General features: G+C 36.3%; 1 protein-coding gene across 1 annotated transcript in view; it reads left to right on the top strand.

The window, feature by feature from the left end:
• The window catches only part of LOC149793664 (SCO-spondin-like), a 112,748-nt gene that overhangs the window by 12,424 nt on the left and 78,838 nt on the right, over positions 1-21,486 (top strand). Inside the window, exons 10-15 of the mRNA XM_089969031.1 lie at positions 539-706; positions 7,509-7,670; positions 9,415-9,576; positions 11,199-11,360; positions 15,577-15,741; positions 16,800-16,859. Coding sequence (XP_089825157.1) covers positions 539-706; positions 7,509-7,670; positions 9,415-9,576; positions 11,199-11,360; positions 15,577-15,741; positions 16,800-16,859 — 879 coding nt within the window. The remainder of the gene's footprint in view (positions 1-538; positions 707-7,508; positions 7,671-9,414; positions 9,577-11,198; positions 11,361-15,576; positions 15,742-16,799; positions 16,860-21,486) is intronic.

Raw genomic sequence — 21,486 nt, 5'->3', positions numbered from 1 at the left:
GATCATAAGAGCAGAGGAGCATATAGTTATGCCTACGTCATTTTTAATTGTTCAGTCACAAAATAGTGGATGACAGATTCTCTGCTCGAAACATTATGTAAAAGAGGTGAAGAAAAAAACAAAAACTGATGAAACAATGTAACAGGATGCCTTCCAAGTGTTTAATTTTAATTTTAATCATTGGTCATTTTTCTCTGCGTCTTTTCAAGTTCATTTAATCGGTTTAATCAATTCTCAGTACTGCTTTCTCTTCTTTATGTATGACAAGCAAGTTTGCTGTAGTCTCTTTTAACCTCTAACCATACTGATTATGTGTACTATAGGTTAAGCTGGACTTACAATCATACTCGAATGTATGAGTGTCATATAATCTCCAAATCATAACGATAACAGGTTATGAGTTCAGTAGCACTCAAGTCAAACTGCGCATGGAGTTATCAGATCTTGAAGTAAATCGAACTGAAACAAGTCATTGGTGTAAAAGTGGACATATTCTAAGTTGTTTCTTTTAATTGAATACAAATGTCATTTTATTCAGTTAATGGTGGCTGGAGCACATGGGGATCCTGGAGTCACTGTACGTGCCGCACAGGTACAGGTACACATCTGCGGCACCGAGTGTGTAACAATCCCGTGCCGTCCATGGGAGGTGCTGATTGTAGTGGATCCAGTTCTGAACGTGTATCGTGCACAGATGAGTGTCATGGTAAGCTTCCGTGAAAAATATAATTATTCACGATAAATATAGACGAAGGTTAATATCATTGGTATATTCGTCTGTTTATCCGCTGGTTAAGGTTTGCTTAAAGATCAGTCGCATGTACACGTTTGTAAGCAATTGTTTTCTTTTAGCCATCCCTTTCTAAATATACGAGTCTTAATCCAAAGAACAACCTTTTGTAAAAGGTAGGATAGTGTCGCCTACCATTCTCCATTTAGAAAGCTTGCTTTTGTCCAAATCCAGTCATCCCCAGACTGGAACCCGCGCGGACAGAGGTGTTAATGCTATCGGCCACCCGTTGCACACACACACACACACACACACACACACACACACACACACACACCAATGTGTTGACAGGATTTCGACAAGAGCAAGGTTTTGAAAGGGAGAAAGGTAGGCGACATATATGTAACCAATGAAAGACGATGAAATATTGATGCGAAAAAACAATTGTTAAAATGTTTTTGTGTCCTATGATCTGCATGTTGTTTTGGTGTTACTTTTGAGAGTATGGTAACTGCTGTTATCATGACTGGGTGATTCACGATTCTAATCTGAAGTCCTGCATTTTCACCAGCAACGTTCATCAACGTCCAATGGGTATTGTGTTATGAATTTAATTTAATTTGTTTGTTAGTTTTTAATATTTGTTTTCTTCTTGCTTTTACATCAGAAAGATCATATTTTCTGGCAAGCTAAAGCAATTCATCTTTTTTCAAAGAGTCTAACTGCTCCTGGGTAGGATTTGAAATAAAGATCTCCACTTTTGAAGACATTATATAAAGCTGGCTGATTTCACTTAAGAGTTCTAAAATTTGATATAATAATTGGGATTTTAAAAATTCCGAAACTAGGAGAACTTAAATTTCAAAAACAAAGTTTTCTGAAATATTTTAGCAAACTCATATTCCAAGAACGAGCGTCTAATTTTCTTTTACGAGTCTATGCTCTTAAAATAAGTAACAGAAAAAAGACAAACTTTGTAAAATTCAACAAATAATTTATTTCCCTAAACAATACAAAGTGCAAAATGAGAAAAACGAACTAGCGGTTTTACGTATTAAATCCAAACATAATCCAAGAAATAAAAAATAGAAGTCCTAGTAATAAAATGTCCTGCACGAAAGAGTTCTAGTCCTGATGACATCTGAAATTGACGGCGATGACGTCTTTAATATCTTACGAAGTGCAGATATGTCAACAGTTTCTTGTTGAATCACAGAAAATAGTATTCCAGTTTTGAACTCAGTATAAATTCCAATGAATATCTTTATCCAAGAATTTTGTCAGAGCACTTTTGTAAATCCAGAGAAAATAAGTACTTGAATTCCATAATTTGAAGAAAATAAAATTCAGCCCAAAACAGGTCACAACCTAATAGAGTTTAACGTGTCAAGTATTTAAAGCTCAACTGAAAACCTTTATCAAAAACATCAGTTATAAGACTAACTACGACACAAAAAAGGTTCCCGGATGAGGATCAAAAGTTCATTATTTTAAGAAAAAAATGGAAGTTTGTTACCAATTAGCATATGACACATATCATGCAGTCCAGGTATGACATTGACTCAACTTAATGCTCATGCACTTGATCATTGATTGATTTATATATTTTATTAAATGTTAATATGAGATGCTCTCTCTCTCTCTCTCTCTCTCTCTCTCTCGTTGTATTGTATTTTCTCTTGCAATTTTAAGTTCTTTGATATAGACCTATTCATGTTTTTTTGTTTAATTTTGGTGGTGGCTACATTAGATTTTTTTTTTAATTTCAATTTGGATGAGAGCTCTATCTAGCCGTCACATCGGCGTATAGAGACCAAAAGTTCACAAAAATAGTCATTAAGTAGATCTGGCTGTTTTGTTTTTTCTTCCATTGTGCTATGCTCTCTCTCTCTCTCTCTCTCTCTCTCTCTCTCTTCACATTCCATATCCATAGCTGACAATGTTTGCATCTCGTTGCATCGCCACTTTATGGTATTGTGATTTTTTGTATTTTATATGACATTTTCCACGTCACCTGGATTTATTTGTAGATCTTGTGCCTTCACCTTTATCTCTTCTTCAAACAGATGAATATATAAATATAACTGTTCTGAACTCATCTCGAGTAATCCGTTGAAAACGTCAAAACTTTGGAAGCAGTCAGCGTTCGTCGCCATTTTTATTTCGAACTAGACCAAAATAGTTCTTTGAACGAGGACACATTATAACCATATAAGGAAAATGTGAATATTTTTACTTTATCCCGGTCAATACGGTTGGGTATTGACCAGTAGCAACAATGTTAAACTAAAGAGGCTATTTATGAAGTATATAATAATAGCAAATATATTTTCCGATGAATATTTATGCCTCCAGTGATTATTTGCACGCTTACGGGTTTAATTAGAACGACATTTATTATACCCTTGCTTGTCGTCGTGAACGATCGTTCACATTGTTGCCTAAAGACTGCTACACACCGTTATTAAAAATTAGACTTTCTTTTGCCAACCCAGTAATCCTGGCTGAACATAATCGACATAGTGCTAAATAATTTAGCTTTAGTTGTTTTTGTTAGGGATCGAGTACACGCTAAAAATATCCGGTCTAAACGATAAAGAAAGAATAGTCCTGCTGATGTTTTTCTTCTATGCCAGTGGGGCAACCAGGACAAAATGTATAAAAGTTGATTAAGAAAGCTGGTGTTGGCGGCGGCACCTAGTATCAGCCAATCTTTCGCTGACTTTTGTGTTTACTCCTTGTGTTGCAGATTCAGCATCATTGATGGGTTCTTTTTTTCGATGGATTCAATTTCTGTTCATGTTACGGTCTCGACTCATTTCAGTGCCGCACTTTTTAAAATTTCATCTTTCAGATCCATGTGATCTCCATAAATACCTGTTTGTGCCATATATTGTCCTCGTTGATACTTTTAGCACCACCTCTGCTCAGTTGACGGGTCTGTAAGGATGGGGTGGCCAAAGATCCACGGCAACATTCTTCGTGAAATAAGTGCTTCGGTGATTTCATCATTAACTTGTACACGGGTGATGATACCTTAGGAAGATTCATTAGTACATCTGTGATGTTTTCGTCGAGTACAAGGCGTCTTTTAAGACCATAAGAATTTCGGTTTCGATGCTGTTGATGACTTCTCAGATTCAAGTAATGGTCTGGCAAATGTCCAGTAGTCTCCGCTGTTTTTCTCGAGGCGGCTTTGACCATCCTGACAACTGAACCAAGTTCTTTTTCTGTTCCGATCATCACGGTTTTTGCAACTTTTTTGAATTCATCCGCGATTTTGAGAGTGAGTTTGATCAGAGGTGCAAACGTTTGTTCGAAGCTCACTTGGAGTTCATCCCGTATAGTTTATTGCTTTTTTAACTCGTTCAGGAAGAGCTATGTGCTCGCGGAAACGTTCCAGTTATTTGCTGTGAATTGTCGTTCAATACCCTCCTCTATAACATCACTGGTGGAATGTTTCAATATATACATTTCCGTTATTGTTAAATTGGTTTAATTAAACCGGCTCCATATTGTCCATCAGAAGAGTAACTTCGGCGCGGTCCATTAGTCAAGTCAATCGTGAGAAAACTGTACGGGTCCAGGGTGAGCTGAGCGGACATATTCAGAACTTCATCCCACGAATGGTCAACATCTCACCAGGTACAGTAAATATTTGTGAGGGCGTGCAAATTAAACCCATGAAATATCATCAACAAGTTGCAATTCTCTCGGATCCCTTTACATTCGTTTGCGTATTGTTGTGTCACATATATTACATCTGCATTCTTGAGCAGCTACGACAAAATACAAAATATTCTCACGGGTTGTCTCGCCTGTCAAGCATTACATCATCCTACGCGACAAGATTATTTACATCCGGGTTAAAGTCGTTGATGGTAGGGGTTTCCTCGATTATAGAAAAGGACTGGATTTTTGACAAGGAAGCTGTCTTTGAGGAGTCAAACGCGTCTGTGAAATACTTTAGGTTGATCGGAGGGTGCACGTCAACCATTGAATGAGCTCAAGCATTAACGGCTGGGTTTTTCCAGGTCCGGCTGGGCCGATAATCAACGCGCGAACCGGTTTTGGAAACACGTTTCTTTGTTAGGACGTCTGAGTCCTCGCATATGCAGAGAAGTCATTGATGGTAAAATAATTGGCATTTTGTTTCTTTCGCAGTAAATTCCAATCGTTGTATGCTATCGCCATGCCGTCTTATTGTGTCCAGCACAATGCGCAGGGCATATCCAACTTGGTCTTGAGGGTGCACTAGCTAGAACACGCTTCCTATGTTGAGGAAAACTATTTCCATTTTGTGAAACCTTTCAGGTTGAAAGAAAAGAACTTGGTATTGATAACACTGTCTCGCTGACGAAGCTGACCGGGACACTGAATAGTTAATATCTTGGTGAAAACATCCCTATGTACAATTATTCTTGACGTAAGACACACCATAACCGACTAGCGTCCAGACAAGGACCTGTAAGCCTCCTACATACTGCATGTTACCGATATGATCTTGTTCACAAAACATCAAATTATATTCGTGCGCGACAACACGCAGGCGTGGATCTCATCCGTATGTTGAATGCCATTGTAGGCCATTAGAGAAATAATCGCTACAGAGAATGTCATGGGAAGAGTTAAGGCTAAGGTTATATTTGGAGACAAATCATCGATATAAAAAATTTGGATGTGAATTCCTAGGAGTCGTTGCTGCGTTGAATACGAAACACTAGGTGTGGTTTGGTCGCAGCCATGTCAACGTGCGTCCCAACTACGCCATTATTGAACGAATGCAGAAGGATTATTCAGGCGTCAGCACGCAAAGCAACTCCTTATGAATCGTGAAGTGATTTGCATTCGTTCCCGGCAATAGGTGTGCCCCCGTCTTATTAGCTTTAGGTAAGGAAACTACACATGAGCTGATTCACTGTAGGAATACTGTTATAAGAAAAATCAGGACCTAATTGAAAACCTTATGTAATATTGTTTTTATTTACTTTCCCAGGATCAAAAATCTAAATCGCTTCAATTCTTGATATTAGTTCAGGGACTATTTGTTTTTCATCGACGATATGGATAACATCAACAATATCCATCGCGAAATCGAAATTTACATTTTAGGTTATCTACCAAATTAGGTAGGATACAATTTCATCCTGTGCTGTTTGATCTTTATAGTGATATGAAGGGTAGTTGTTTCACACGGTGTTGATACCAATGTACCAACGAACTACGAACTGATATATATCTTATACATATTTTGTTTCAAAATTGTGACACAAACAGTATTAAGTGGAAAGCTATGTAGAAGTCATTCATAAGTTAGTTGAACAAAACGTACTGAAAAATACTCACCCTTGATAAATATGACCAACTTCTGCATGCTTTAGTTTTATTCACTAGGTCATCATAGCTTCAGTTACAGGTTTATGTTCGTTTCCGATTGCACGTAATTGTGTTGCTACCCTGTTACTAATTTAACAAAACGTATGCTAAAATCAGTTTTACATGTCACTTGCATGGCACTATATATTCGAATAATAAACCGAACCGATCTCAAGTTGACTGACACTTAATATGTATCCATTTGGTCATTACACACGGCATTTGCGTAATATGACTTCAAATGTGCTGGACATTTTCTATACATTTTAATTAATTATAAGTGATTGTGCAGTACCTACAATATAGTGTTGTACATATATTAAACAATTATAAATACAAATACGTAAAAACGATTTAATCATTTTACCCCTGGAATATAATTTTACTTAATTTCTACGCCTTCAGTAACAATGGCAATCCAAAGTCTATTTTGAAAACAAGAACAACCTCAATACTTGAAAGTATATACCGAGATGTTGTGTCGTACAGAGTAGTTAACACAAAGTAGTTACTATTAACCACAACGATAACTGACATTGGAAGAAACACGAACTTTACAAGAAAGGATTGAATTCAATCCGGATTAGGTGGATCTTTGGAAATAAAATGAAATACATAATTATCTAGTTCTTGTGGTAGTTTATAACTACCTACGTTTAATTACGGTAATGTAATTTTCGATCGCCTATCTATTAGGCTTAATTACAATGTACACTTTCTGCACTGCTGATATGATTGCCTATGGTCTCAAGATACGGTGTAATGACCAGAATGGATACATTAAGTATGAAGTCTACCCCTGGTTCTTGTTATGTGATTCTCACCTAGCGATGTTAAGTTGGAGTTAATAATACAATTCTATCAATATACTTTTGTACAATGGAAGGTATGAAACAATATTAAGAAAAAGCATTACGACGCTCTCCTTAACTGTCGTAACTGATAGCAATATATATATATATATATATATATATATATATATATATATATATATATATATATATATATATATATATATATATATATATACCCTTGCTGATCTGGATGTGAAATTTAATAACTACGTTTTCGTCATTATGCCATAAAACACTAAACCAATAGTGCCTGTTTTTTTTTCTCTCTCTGTTGACAGATTTTAAGTTGTTTTCTATTTTGATGTCAGTAGAAAATCACAAACAGGCAACACAACGTTTGTCCTCTTGAAGTATTCGTACGTAGTCAAGGCAGCAAGTTTGTATAATCTCTGTTGTAGAATTGATTATACTAAGATCTGATAATTTAGTAGATCTTCTATCGTTGTATCTTACTGTATCATTGATGCCGATATTTATCACTCTCAGCTACGCAGTGATCAATGCTTTCGTTAAAAGTGTTTGCTCAATATGAATTATGCTGAATTTAGTAAATGGTGGCTGGAGTTCGTGGGGAGCATGGAGTCAGTGTGCGTGTGACACTCGAACATGGACCCGACACCGAGAGTGTAATAATCCAGCTCCAGCTTTGGGTGGTTCCGATTGTGTGGGTACTCGGATTGAACAGTCACCGTGCACAGACCGATGCCCTGGTAAGCAATTTTCTTGCAATGCTCCTCCAATAAGCGAGTGTGTATTATAACCTCTTCTTGGTCGCCCATTTCCACAGTTGCGTTGCGTGTTTTGTTTGTATTGTACAGTTTTGTGGAGGATCATCGTCATTTGTACGTGGATAGACATTTGAATATTGATCATCCGAGCGCCAAACGTATCACAATAGATTTTATTTTATGATTAAAATGGATATTTTAGAGAGCCATTTGCATCTTAAGATCACATTTCAATTGCATTTAAATGCAAGGAAAAATTGTGATGACCAAACTTAAATCTTTACTCCTTATACATTGGGCTTATATTTCCTTCAATTTATATACTGGAATCATCGGAACTATTTAGAAATATATTGAAACTTTCTGAATCTAGCTTGCAACAGAAATAAATGTGAAGATATGTACTTGTAAAGGAATAATTTAATAATACAAAAGAAAAAATCCTTTCCTACTGATTTCATTGATTTTGAATTGAAGAAGCATTTCAAAATGTAAAACTAAACGGACTATAACCTATCTGATATTATATAGTTTCACTCCGTTCGGTTTGACAGATACCAGTCCAACAATGAGAACTGCTTCATGGGCTGTTAGAGTTATATTTGCCACACAAACTATTCCTTAATGTGTTTGAAGTAATAAGTGTACGCGACAAAAAGTATATAAAGAATAAATAAACGCTCAGAAACATGCTGAAAATGCAGTCTAAAGAAACGATATCTATATCAATAATAACAACCTGAAAACAATAATTCTTTTTTTCGTCAAAATAGTCGACGTTAATCCATCTGCTCTGGCATGATTGGATTTCAACGCTTGAAGACCGAATAATTTGTAAATGTAACATGTTTGTAACTCAGATGCTGAGTACAAACTTGGACCGCTGCTCATCTAATCATATGTACAAACAATGGCTTAAACATGTGGGTAATGTTGCATTCAAATGAAAATATTTTTGTTATTTCGTATTATTATCCTAGATTCCTCTTGGTATGCAGGACGTAGATGGAACAACCAAGTACTAATAAACAAAATTAACTTTGATAATAATAGTCATACTCACATTGTATAATCGATGATCTTGAGTACTAAAATCATGTAGCGGACAATTATACTACCCTATATGTGAATTGACCGGATTCTTCCTGAGTGACAATTCCTCTTATGACCGCAGTCATTAACAATATGATGTGCATACAATGTTAAAAAAAAACAAAACATAGACAAATCCTCGTAAAGCAATGAAATGAAATATTTTTAACTTTTCTGAGAATTTGAAAATAAAAATAATGAGGTTAGATCAAGGATCGCAAAAGAATATTAGTTAGAAGAAAAATAAAAGTATTATGACCACGTAGTTTTGCTCGATGGCTTCATATTTCCAGCTTCAAATTAAATGACAGAGGACAAAAGTTTCTTTCAGGTGCATTCATTTTTGTCTTCTATATTTTGTAAGGGAAATAATTTCCTGAAACACTGAATGGAATCATTCAACACAATATATTTTAAAGTTTCATTGTTTTGATAGTGTATTACTACAAATAATAAATTAGGTTTTGTGTTTTCAAACGTACCTATCGGGTCGAGCAACACTCACACAAATTATCCCTGTAAATAATGAAATCATACAATTTTCCTTGTTCATGCACTAGAAGCAGATGCTAAAATGTCAAATCATTCTAAAAGATTGGAAGTTTTCACATACTCTTTACTATTTTGTATTTAGTTAATGGTAACTGGGGCACATGGGGAACATGGAGTCATTGCAATTGCAACACAAAGACAAATAACCGAACTAGGGAGTGTAACAATCCCGCGCCAGCTAGAGGTGGTGCTGACTGTGTTGGGGTCCGCTTTGAACAATCGTCATGTGTAGATCAGTGTCCAGGTAATGTATGCTTTTCTAAAATGCAATGCTATGTCATTCCACTGATCATTGTTTTTATAATATGGTTATTTTATTGTAAATTAGTATTATTTGGGCCACGGGTCATTGAATGTGCATGCATTTAAGAAAATACACTAAGTTTGATTTGAATGTTTATTTAGCCTACGCTTTATTGACTTTACGTGCAGGGCAAATATTATCATATTCTAATTCATATTACCACTGGTTTTCATTTACCTGAGAACTTTTTAACATTGTAGTGTCATTAACTTTGTCATTATTTATGGGATTCTCATGTTCTTTTTTTTTTGTTTGACTTAAAGTGCTCATATTTGGAATAGACGTTTAGAATCTACGGTTTTCACAGTTGGTAATATCTTCTGTTCGCAACTCCAGGTTTCAACTATACTTAAAGATAATACTTATGGAATTAGACCATAAGAAGTATATCCTAATCATGTCCGCCATTGCCTGTTTCTGATCATTCTTAGTCAACAGGACACAAACTGTGTCCAGACATATTCATTACATTCCAGCCCAGTAAGTTTTATAGTTCCTGAAGGATCGGTTCTCGACCCTGTTCTCTTTACAATAAACATTTAGCTGCGTTTAAGGATCAGAGATCGATATCCAGTGTCTCCCCAATTGTATGCCGATGACAGTCAAATATACACATCTAGCTGCCCAACTGACGTTGAGTTTACCATTCAAGGCATAGAGAGATGCAATTCTGGTGAGAAGACTTGAATGCCACCATGTACCAAGCTGCAGATGATGATGATGATAAAACATACGCCTTTCTGATCACCATACAAAAATGTTATCATTCACATCATTTACCTAAAAAATAAGTATACGCAATATCAACATTAAAATCATACAGTTCTTGCGAAACCTAATTGTCACACTCGACGGTACCCTCTCATTACAAAACCATTTAATGAACATATGCAGTACTAAAGATCTGGAACGGAGATGCATCAGCTTAATTAACACTTTTCTTTTAAGTTGATGCCACTAAAACACTTATATATTATTTAGCACGACAGGACTATTGTAATTCACTTCTATCAAGTTCGTCTCATTATCTACTACAGAACTTCAAAAAAATCAAAACACGGCTGCTCGGATCATAGTTCGAGTACGAAGAACCGATCAAACTTTCCATGCTCTGTAACCTCCGCTGGCTATCCATTCGATCCAAATTCAAGCATAAAATTTGTTCACTATGCTATATTCCGTTTACTGGTTCCAATACAATATACCTATATGACCTCACCCATGTGTAAACCCCATCTAGAGACTTACGAACCTCTTCCGACAATCGTATCTTCATTATTTCTACGAACAACGTGTTCTCATTCAAGAATGCTCTTAAAACTCACCGATTTACACTACCAGAACGTATTTAAAGCCTTAATGATGTTTACGTTTTTAATTATTCTCAGCATGTTTTGCTTTATTAATTGTTTGTTTTGTAATCTTTCCGTTGTATATTTTGTATGTGCCATTAAATACTGTAAGCGTCTTTCAGCCTCTAAAATTCTGCGTTTTGCTAAGTCCACATTATTAGTATCATTATCTTTATTATTATTATTATTATTATTATTATTATTATTTAGTTAATGGTAACTGGGGCTCGTGGGGAACATGGAGCCATTGTGCATGCAACACGGGGACACGCAACCGAACTCGGGCATGTAACAATCCAGTGCCAGCTAGAGGTGGTGCGGATTGTATTGGGATTCCCCATGAAAATTCGTCATGTGCTGAACAATGCCCAGGTAATGTTATTCTCTTTAAAGTGATGTAGCACGAATGTGTCCATTTTTGTTATTGTCTGACCTTCTTGTAAAGTATCAGTTAGAGAATTAACGTGAGAAAATGCTAACATATTATGCCTTACGTAGGTTGATGTAGCCAAAATAAAAGCATTCATTGACCTGATATGGCAAGTTGTATATTGTATCATGTTCTAATTCTTATTGTCACGTGTCTTCATTTACATGAACATGTACAATATTTCAGAAGTCTTTTGTTCACACGGTATGCAGAAAATAGTCGTTGTGTTTAAGTAAAATGACCTCAAATGTTGTCATTTAATGAGTTTATAAGAACGGGACAGTACAGTGGTATGTTGAGATGTATATATGTCTCAAAAGTCGTGAATTGCTCTGGATGCTAATATAACCCTGTGACATACATCAGAATGCGTATGTAAAGCACATCCATGTGACGTAATTTAAGGGCGCGTGTGTAAAACATAATACTTAAGTAAATATAGGACAATTGAACATCTTGAACTATTTAGAGCACGTACTTTATTGTCAGATTCAAGTCGTTTGCCTTCGGCAGATCAACTCCCTGAACCAAATTATAATATAGCATACATACTGTTCTAAATCTCATTGGCGGTGAATGAAGTGTTCTATCTATTCGCCACAGATCCCATTGGCGGTGAATGAAGTGTTCTATGTATTCGCCACAGATCTCATTGGTGGTGAATGAAGTGTTCTATCTATTTGCTATGGATCTCATTGGCGGTGAAGTGTTCTATTTACTCGCCACACCATAAAATATAGTTGGAAATAATTCAGGAAACTCAAGAATGAAACCCAAAACTTTCATAAAAATGAAAAGATCACAATCTTATATATCACCACATTCCAGAATGTAAAGCTATTAGTAATGTTGGTGCTTACAACTATCATTTGACCCTCTCCTGCAAAAAATATGTGAATTTAAAGCTATCATTAAATAAGAATTTCATGTATATTGGATGCGAAATCGGACTAATTCATGCTGAAGGAAAATACTGAGTAGCTATGTTAAACGTACGTAAGTCTTATTGGGTGTACAAGTCGTAGTTTGCATACAGTTATATTTCCTTGTCAAAAGTAGTGATAGATCTTCATTGCCAGTGTTAAAGCGCAACCATATAAAACCGTCTTTACTAAAACATTTGATTTCAAAAAGATGTGCGGTTTTGTTTAACATTTCGTTTTGTCTTCTGTATACAATATTCTCTGTATTAAAATACTGAAAACGAATAACAGCGTGAAAGTTGTTTTTATTATTATAGATGAGATGAGTTAAATTATACTCAGGACTTACATATTTTAGGCTAATCGGAACACCCAGGGCAAGGCTAATCGGAACACCCGGTGCAAGTTTAAGCTTCATATGGGAGTTATATAGAAATGTGAAATTAAGCCAAAATAAGCGATATCCCGGAAGACTCGGTGTAAAATGCCTTGGAGTAACAACGCTCCATTTAACGGTTAAAATGAGAGGTGAATTATAGTCGATGACGCAAGAGGTGAACATGGTACATACATTACAGCTCTCCATATATTGAGATACTAGAGGTTTTGACAGATGGACGTTTGCCAAATTTCACATTTTGTATCATTGTTATTTTATATTATATTGAATGATATCATAAAATAAACATTCCAATAAAAACAAAACAAATAACACTGTATCTAAGCTGGAAACTTTCACGTTCACAAGCTTGTACCACAAAGCTCTAAAACCCGAGATAGGGCCGATGTATTGGAATTTTTGGTGACATTATGTTGTCTTGCGGTTTAAAGCCCCAATGCCGTATTTGCCTGCAAGAAATCTTATATACTCTTATCTCACTTGTTTAGTCTCGGATAAACAGTGGCATATGAAGGAGTGAAAATGACAAGTTTTTAAAAAATACGATAATTTATTTCCCTGGAAAAAGTCTGTGAAAATAAAAAACGTGAACTTACGGTTTTGTAGAATCAAATCCAAAAATGATCCAAATATAATCCGAGAATAATATTTTAGTAGTCCTAATAACAAAATGTTTTACGGATTTTACGTGCGAATCCCGACCAAGAATCCAAGATGGAAGACGATGACGTATGCTAAAATATGCAGTGTTGAAGTCTACAGTTCCTTGTAGAAATACGAAGTATCACTCCGGTTTCTGATATCTGAACAACGTTTTATTAAAACAATTGTCCTTGTTTCACAATATTATATGAACACACATATTTTCCAGAATGATAACATAGTTAGTCCTTATGAAGCCAAGTGATTTGATATAACTCCGAACCATGTAATTTGAAATAACTCCAAAAGCACAACATACAACAAACAGTTTAATGGCCCAATGTCTACTGATCAATTCTGCAAAACATAGGTTATATGGGTTTTATAAATCGGAAACAAGGGTCAAGTGTTCATCTTCTAGAAATTTATAGAAGCAAGTACTTGAGGCTCACGTTTACCAGTGTGACCCTGACGAAACCGATCATTTTTACTCTAAGAAAAAAATTTTGTTTATATCTTAAAGACAATGTCCCATCCTGACCTTGGAAACAACCAATAATTCTAAAATAAAATAAACTTGATTACGAAGGTTTCTACAAATTCTGAAACAAACTCAGGATTTAGATCAACACCCAGTGTTTATAAACTAACAGTCAAGGTCAAACATTATTTTCTAAAAAATGTCTCTAGTGAAAAATTTAGATTGCAATATCATGTAATGAAAAGTCAAAAATTAAAAAATTAAAACTGACAAACAAATAAATTGAAATAAATATGTATTAAATCAGATATAATTAAATCAAATATACATAACACTTCCCCCGTAAAGAAAAAGAATGATTTATACATAAAGCTTTTATTTTACCACAAACTAATTATAAATGATGTTTAAAAGAACTCATATAAACTGCACAATGTACATTGAAATGATATATTTTTATACGAGGGAAAATGCGTCTGCTATTAAATTATCTTTTCTCTTGATGTGCCTGATATCTATATTATATTCCTGTAAAAACAAACTCAACCTTAGTAGTCTATGATTTTTATTTTTCATTTTGCGGATCAAAGTAAGGAAGTTGTGGTCACTAAATACAATAACCGAGGATGGAGCTGAACTAAGGTAAACTTCAAAATGTCGTAATGCCAATATCATAGCCAAACATTCCTTCTCGATTTTTGAATAATTCCTTTGGTGTTTATTTCATTTCTAGGAAACATAGCACACTGGATGATCAATACCACTTTCATCTCCTTGAATCAAAACTGCTCCAACCCCAACATCACTTGCATCAACAGACAGCTTAGATTGGCTGAAAAATATCATCTCTAGTGAATAAATTTATATTACAATATCATGCAATAAAAAATATTACAACTGACAAACAATTAAATGGAAATAAATATGTATTAAATCAGTTACAATTAATTCAAATATTCATAACAATGCAAAGCATATGAAAAATCCTAAATCTTTAACGGTATTTGTCCCAAACATCGATGTGTTTCATAAAACTGGATAATATCGACGTTTCATCACATTATGAGCCATGTCATTTTTCCTCAATCCGAGAAACCCGGTCTTTTTTCACATGCGTAGAATTAATCCGATATTGGTCGGCGTCATCCGTCAGACAACCTATTTCATTCAAAACCGCTCTGATGGCCTAGTAGTTAGAGCGTCCGCCTCGAAAGCGGGAGGTCGCGGGTTTGAACCCTGACCGAGTCATGCCAAAGACTTACAAAAATAGTACTAGCACCTGCCTCACTAGGCGCTCAGCATTAAGAGGTTAGAGTTAGGACTGGCCTTCCTGGCGCCAGGATAATGTGAGTGGGTGGGGCATCATGCTACGTGTCTGCGGCATGATGACCCAGTGCTAGACATAACTATAAACTGTTACACTGCAGAGACTGTTGTGATATTTTCTGAAACAATGTTAAATCTAGGTTAAAAACCCAAAACACATACACACACACACACATTTCGTTTGTTAACAATATACACAATAAACATAAGATGCTAACACCACACTATGTCGGACCCGGTAGTTGACCTTTGTATCAGAAGCTATTCTCATAGTTGCGTTCGCGTTTTGCGTTAGATATGATGTTTTACACCCCCAATTATTGTTTTGTCTTTCTACCAACGAATTCAAAACTTTCAGTGATACAATTAATGTTATTTTCATTTAGGTCAGTGGATGGCATGGAATACATTGGTGGTTTGCTCCTCAACATGTGGTGAAGGAATGCGTGTGCGACTCCGCCAGTGCCTTCTTTCTGATAACATCACCAAAACCCACAACTGTCCTGGAGAGTCCATTGTATCTGAAAGCTGCATAAATTTGCCCTGCCCAAGTAATGATACTGTTTCATATTAGCACGCATTCATCACAAGAGACATAATATGGACGTTTTGAGCAGCATTGCATTCAAAGTGAACTCAAACCTCCTCAACATGTCACATATGTTACTACGTTATTTGTAAAGGTCACAGAAATTAAATTTCAAACTAAATTAAAATGCACTGATCTAATATTCGTCTCAAGAAACGATATCTCTCGTTTCATATCATTTTCTTTGATCTTCTAATATCATTGTTAAATATTCCTGACTATATCATGCGGAAGAAATGGAAGTCAAGTACCATTTCCGAGGATACACAGATTCAGACGATTCCTGCTTGCCTCGACGAGAATGGAAAGAGCGACGGTTGGATTACGAGTCGGGCGCTTCACCATCTACAGCGGTTCTCCGTAAAAATAAAAAAAACGAGAAATAAAGTTATTATTTTCATTAATGAATGGATGGATCTATGATCCAAATATGATACGTTTCAGGTAAAAGTGCCAAAATCAAAATTTCGAGCCAGCCCTAAAAAGCATTGTTGTAAATCTTATGACATTGACTGCAAGGTGGAAAAAGAAGTTTATGCGTGTATTTCAGAATGAATTGTCCTTGCTTCACATTGATCCATCCCGAGTTATGGGCTGGTGAAAGTTACAAACAAGACTGACTCAAATTATTGTCACATCCTGTGGCGTAAATAAGCAGATACTGCCATATTCTGCCAGCTGGCCATCAGTTGCATGCACATGCCTGATTTAAACTTTGGAGCATCTGCTATAGAAGTGAATAAGTTACTCCATGATAAAAGGTGATATAAAACGAAACTAAGGAGTAAGGACAGAGGGACTGCAACCGTAAATTTATATAACGACGCAATAGTACACATGAATGATAAATATTTAAAAGATCGATTAAAAACTTCGTGCATAATTAAGTTAATTACCAAACATGGTGTATACTAATTCAGACTTGGTTAGAACCTTTGATACCTCTTTTATTAAGGAGAATTAAACTTCAGCAATAACATCATGAGCTAAATCTGCTTGTTTGATATGATTTTGTTTTAGCCACCACTCCAGTACCGTCCACTGTTGTGACGACAGCACCATCGACTACGACTACCGAAGGTAAGTGATATATCAATGTTACATAAACATTTCTTATGTAGACCTAAATATTTAGAATTTGAAATGAAATCTTGTTCTTTATGAGTACTTCTCGTTGAATTCCATATAAAGCAAAAGTAAAATCCTCCCTTTCTCTTTCTCTCTCTCTCTCTCTCTCTCTCTCTCTCTCTCTCTCTCTCTCTCACACACACACACACACACACGCACACATATATATTTGAATATTTGTCTAGATGGTCTTATGTCGTCTAGCAGCGGGGGGAGGGGGGCGAACCATACAAACTTTAGAAGGTTCCAAATGCCGAAATAAGATCTCCACAAGGAGGGGTTTCAACCGGAAATAACGTCGACTACGTTTCAAGAGGAACTCTCGGAGAGATAAGATTCTTTGGGAGGTCCTACTGAGTTAGTCCAAATGTGGTTTCTGGTTGAAACCCCATTAATGGCGCTTCGATTACAAAAAATGAACCAATTCGTTGTCGTCGCCCTCCCTGCTGCTATTATTCAAAATTTTTATCAAGACCAACTCGATATCGTGTTCGAGGATCATGTAAATTTATCGTGATAAATCCGTGTGGAGTTCATTGATCCTGACTAAATAAAATTTCTAAACTTATTTATATCCATATCACCTCTACACCAAGTTTGGTGAATATTTCTCAACGTGTGAGTATCGACTCCGTTGAACACAGCAAGGATATTACAATTATCTCTGATCACTTTAGGAATTTGTGTATACCGTTGAGTAACATAAATCACATCAGTGTTTGTATGCCTGCCCCTGTAAAATATCCGAGCGGGGTTTGTTTGCCTATCCAGCATGACATCATCGTACACTACTAAATTGTTAATAAACCCATCAAGATCTTCTACAGATGGCGCATCATTGATGTCGGTTATAAATTCAATGACGTCGTCGCCGTTTTCATTTATCGATCTTGCGTTTTCATTAAAATCTTTTAAAACTTCATAACACCGATGGTCATCAACAGATGGTGCTACCAAATACAACTTATCCCACTTAAGCCATCTCATTATCAGGTTAAGAAGCAATTGTTTCTTACCCGATCCAGATGGTCCAATTATGATCATACGAACAGAATTTGGCAACGCAGCATGATGCTTGACCTGTTCTTGCTTTCGTGTTGCAGAAAAATCAATTACATTCATGGTATATATAATATAATTATGGATTTATATTGCGTGAAATGCAGGACGCGCACCCCAACAAGTGGTCTAACAACTATTACAACAAACAATAACAAATCAGCAGTTACAGGTAAGTGTGAGCGATGCGGTATACAATAATTTAAATTTATCTCCGCCAAGTCAGGTGACAAGCCAAAGCCAAAGCGAAAGTCAAAGCCAAAGACAAGTAAAAAGAAAAAGTAACACGGAGGTGATATTGCAACAAAATTAACAAAACTACCTGGAACTCCGTGGGCTAAATACAGAGGAGAAAAACATCTTCCAGGATATAATTACTGGGGCCCAGGAACCCGACATGATATCAGACTTGACAACCAAGATCAACCAAAACCAGGCGAATATCCGATAAACGCTATTGATAAAGCGTGTCATGCTAATGATGTAGCTTATGAAAGTAAAAATCTACAAGATAGGCATATCGCAGATGTGAAATTAATTCATGTGCTAAAGTCTATTACAAATAAATCTTTCAAAGAATGATTAGCTAATTGGTTGGTTAGATCCGCAATGAAATGTAAATTAGCGCTAGGTGCTAATTAATTATAAATGGAATCGATGTATTGTTCCCCAAGAGGATACTGGAGGGGTAGCGCAGCAATTAGTAAACTCGCTGAAGCAGCAAAAGTTACACGTGTTACTGCTAAAAATTGGTTATCTCGACAGGCAATATGGCAAATGTACCAACAACCGCTTAAACAAATTCACTTTGCACATTTTGATGTTAGTGTTCCTAATGAAGTTCAACAGGCTGATATTTTATTTTTACCTCATGATACCGTTAAAATCCAAAGACGTCAAATTACATACAAGTATGCGCTAACTGTAGTTGATGTTGCAAGTAGATATAAAGATGCAGAACCGTTAACAACTAAAACAGCATCTGAAGTAGCTTCTGAGTTTGAATGAATTTATCATCGAGGTGGTCTACGATGGCACAGCTGCTACAAGTTGATCCTGGCAAGGAATTTCAGGGTCCATTATCATCGCTAATGAAGCGACATAATGTCACCATCAGACGAGGACATACTACAATTCACCGTGATCAGGCAATTGTTGAACGATTTAATCGAACACTTTCTTAGCGATTATTTGGATATCAGTACGCAAAGGAATTCATTCAGGACAAGAGATCACGCGAATGGGTTTCAAGATTACCAGGTGTGATAGCTGCATTAAATGAAGAAATAACTCGAACAACCAACATGAAACCTATTAACGCAATTACCAAAAAAATATACCCGTACAACGACGTGATTTTTCAGCACAACCAATACTGGGCAATGTCACTGTGAGATATTTATATGAACCAGGTGAACTCGAAGGTGGTAAAAAAAAAAGAGCGACTGATCCTATCTGGAGTATTACGACGCACAGCTGAGATATTCTTCTGACTCTGGACACCGCCAAGTAAACTAAGTTTGACCACTCGATACGATCATCAACTATCCAAACAACTGTATCACAGATAGTCAGTCCTTGTTATGAATGTATCGTCATTGCGTATCCTAGCGTCCACGGGGATTTATCAGCCTGAAGAGCATCTTCAACAGCGTTGATATCAACTGTAACAATATCATTTAATACGAGATTTTGTTTTTCGGTCTGTCCTGGTATATCAACGTCAATATTTTGCCGTCACGTATCAGCTGGTTGATAACACAACGGCACTGGCAACGTTGGAAACTTCTCTTTGTGTAACTCAAACAACCGCTGTTGAAGTGTATCACGAACTATCTTTCTACTTGCAACTATCAAGTCGCTTGGTCTCCACGTTTGCAGAAAGTCGCTCATTGAAGTCTCTGAAATTATTTTACGCATTATTTCACATTGAATTTTATTCGGTTGTAGTCTGATTAATTTCTTAAACTCGTTTAATTCTGCATCAAGCGCTCATAATCATCAGTTATCTCCTCGTAATAATCAACAAAATCTTTTAACCACAAATGTGGAGATGGACCAACAAAAGGTGGTGGCTAACCATGATCGCCACACATTATTACAGCTGTATATTTTGTTAATTACCAATCGAGAAATATTTTTAATGTTTCTAACGGTATCGTACATATTTCGTCCCAAATAATGATCTTTGGAATATATTTCTCCCCATTCGATCAGGAGTCCATGAGTCGCCCTTGCATCTGAAAATGCTGTGATAAGTGCTTAAGTTAACCCCTCGTTGTTTCATCTCCCGCGCGAGTCTGTGTGTAGGTGTTAACACGATCATATCTGAATTCCGAAATAATTCAATCGCTCGAGTCCTCTTACCAGACCCTCCCGGCCCATTGAGATAAACAGTATTGTGTCTAGATAGTGGATCGTACAAAGATGGTGTACTCGACATTTCTGATCATTCTGATTTATAATAACTGTCTTTGATCACAACATCTGCGGACTCACAATAATCATATACCATTTCTTCTTTTATTCTCCACGAACCCCATGATGCATCATCAGTTGTAAAACGAGTTACCGAATTCAGGTATTTCTTGATGATGTAAAACGAATCCGTTGCAACTCTAACTGCAGTGTCAGGGAATCTATTTATCATCGATAGCAAATTGATGGAAACATAAGCTAGCATTGAAAATCTTAAATGAGTATACGGGGGCGACTTGTCATTAGTATAACTAAAAATTGTGTCTAATGTTTTTCAGAAAACATCTTGCCAATCACAATTTATACCTTTTTCTGTTGCATCAGCGACCACAAATTTATACTCGGCGGGATCCATAATCAGTCTTGTGTGATGCCGTTTATGATCATATGCACCACCCTGAGTAAATTTACCAATTATTCTTCTACTGAGATCCTTCACGGTTCTTTTCTTTTCGAGGTTGGCGATTAATGTACTGTAATCATCACTTTCGCAATCAACCAGTTCAGGCGTCGGTAACCAAACTTCAGCCTGTGCCCGATATGATATAATTGCCTCATTGACCGTCAACGATATCAATATTCTGCAATCAAGCATATATCGTAACAGCACTATTGGTACCCAGCGTTTTTCACTAAAATGCCGACCAAACCAAACATAACAAATAAAAGGAAGACCATTAGCGAATTCAAATGACGCTACACGAGCAAATCCTGTCAGGTCAAAATCGGGTCATGGCCCATTAATGGCCACTTGCGTCATCGAGTTCGTGGGGTCTCCAAATCTTTAAAGTATCCAGAACACTCTCCCATCCCGAGAAAGCTTCCTGGATAACACGCAACCATATCAACTGACATCATTTCCCTGTAATTATATTTGGTATTCCACAATCCGCCGTATCCGTATTCACGACAACTTAACTGTACATCTTCGAGAAACTCACTTCGGGTTAGCTTCCACGAATGTTTTTTTCTGGCAGCGTGGGCCGCAACTGATGCAACAGTGGAACAATTAGTTAGTAATCGGTCAGTATCTTTTGAGTAT

The sequence above is a fragment of the Sinohyriopsis cumingii genome, chromosome 8 (assembly GCF_028554795.1).
Source record: "Sinohyriopsis cumingii isolate HCF-2022 chromosome 8, ASM2855479v2, whole genome shotgun sequence".
NCBI lineage: Eukaryota > Metazoa > Mollusca > Bivalvia > Unionida > Unionidae > Sinohyriopsis > Sinohyriopsis cumingii.
This window is presented reverse-complemented; position numbering and strand designations above follow the sequence as displayed.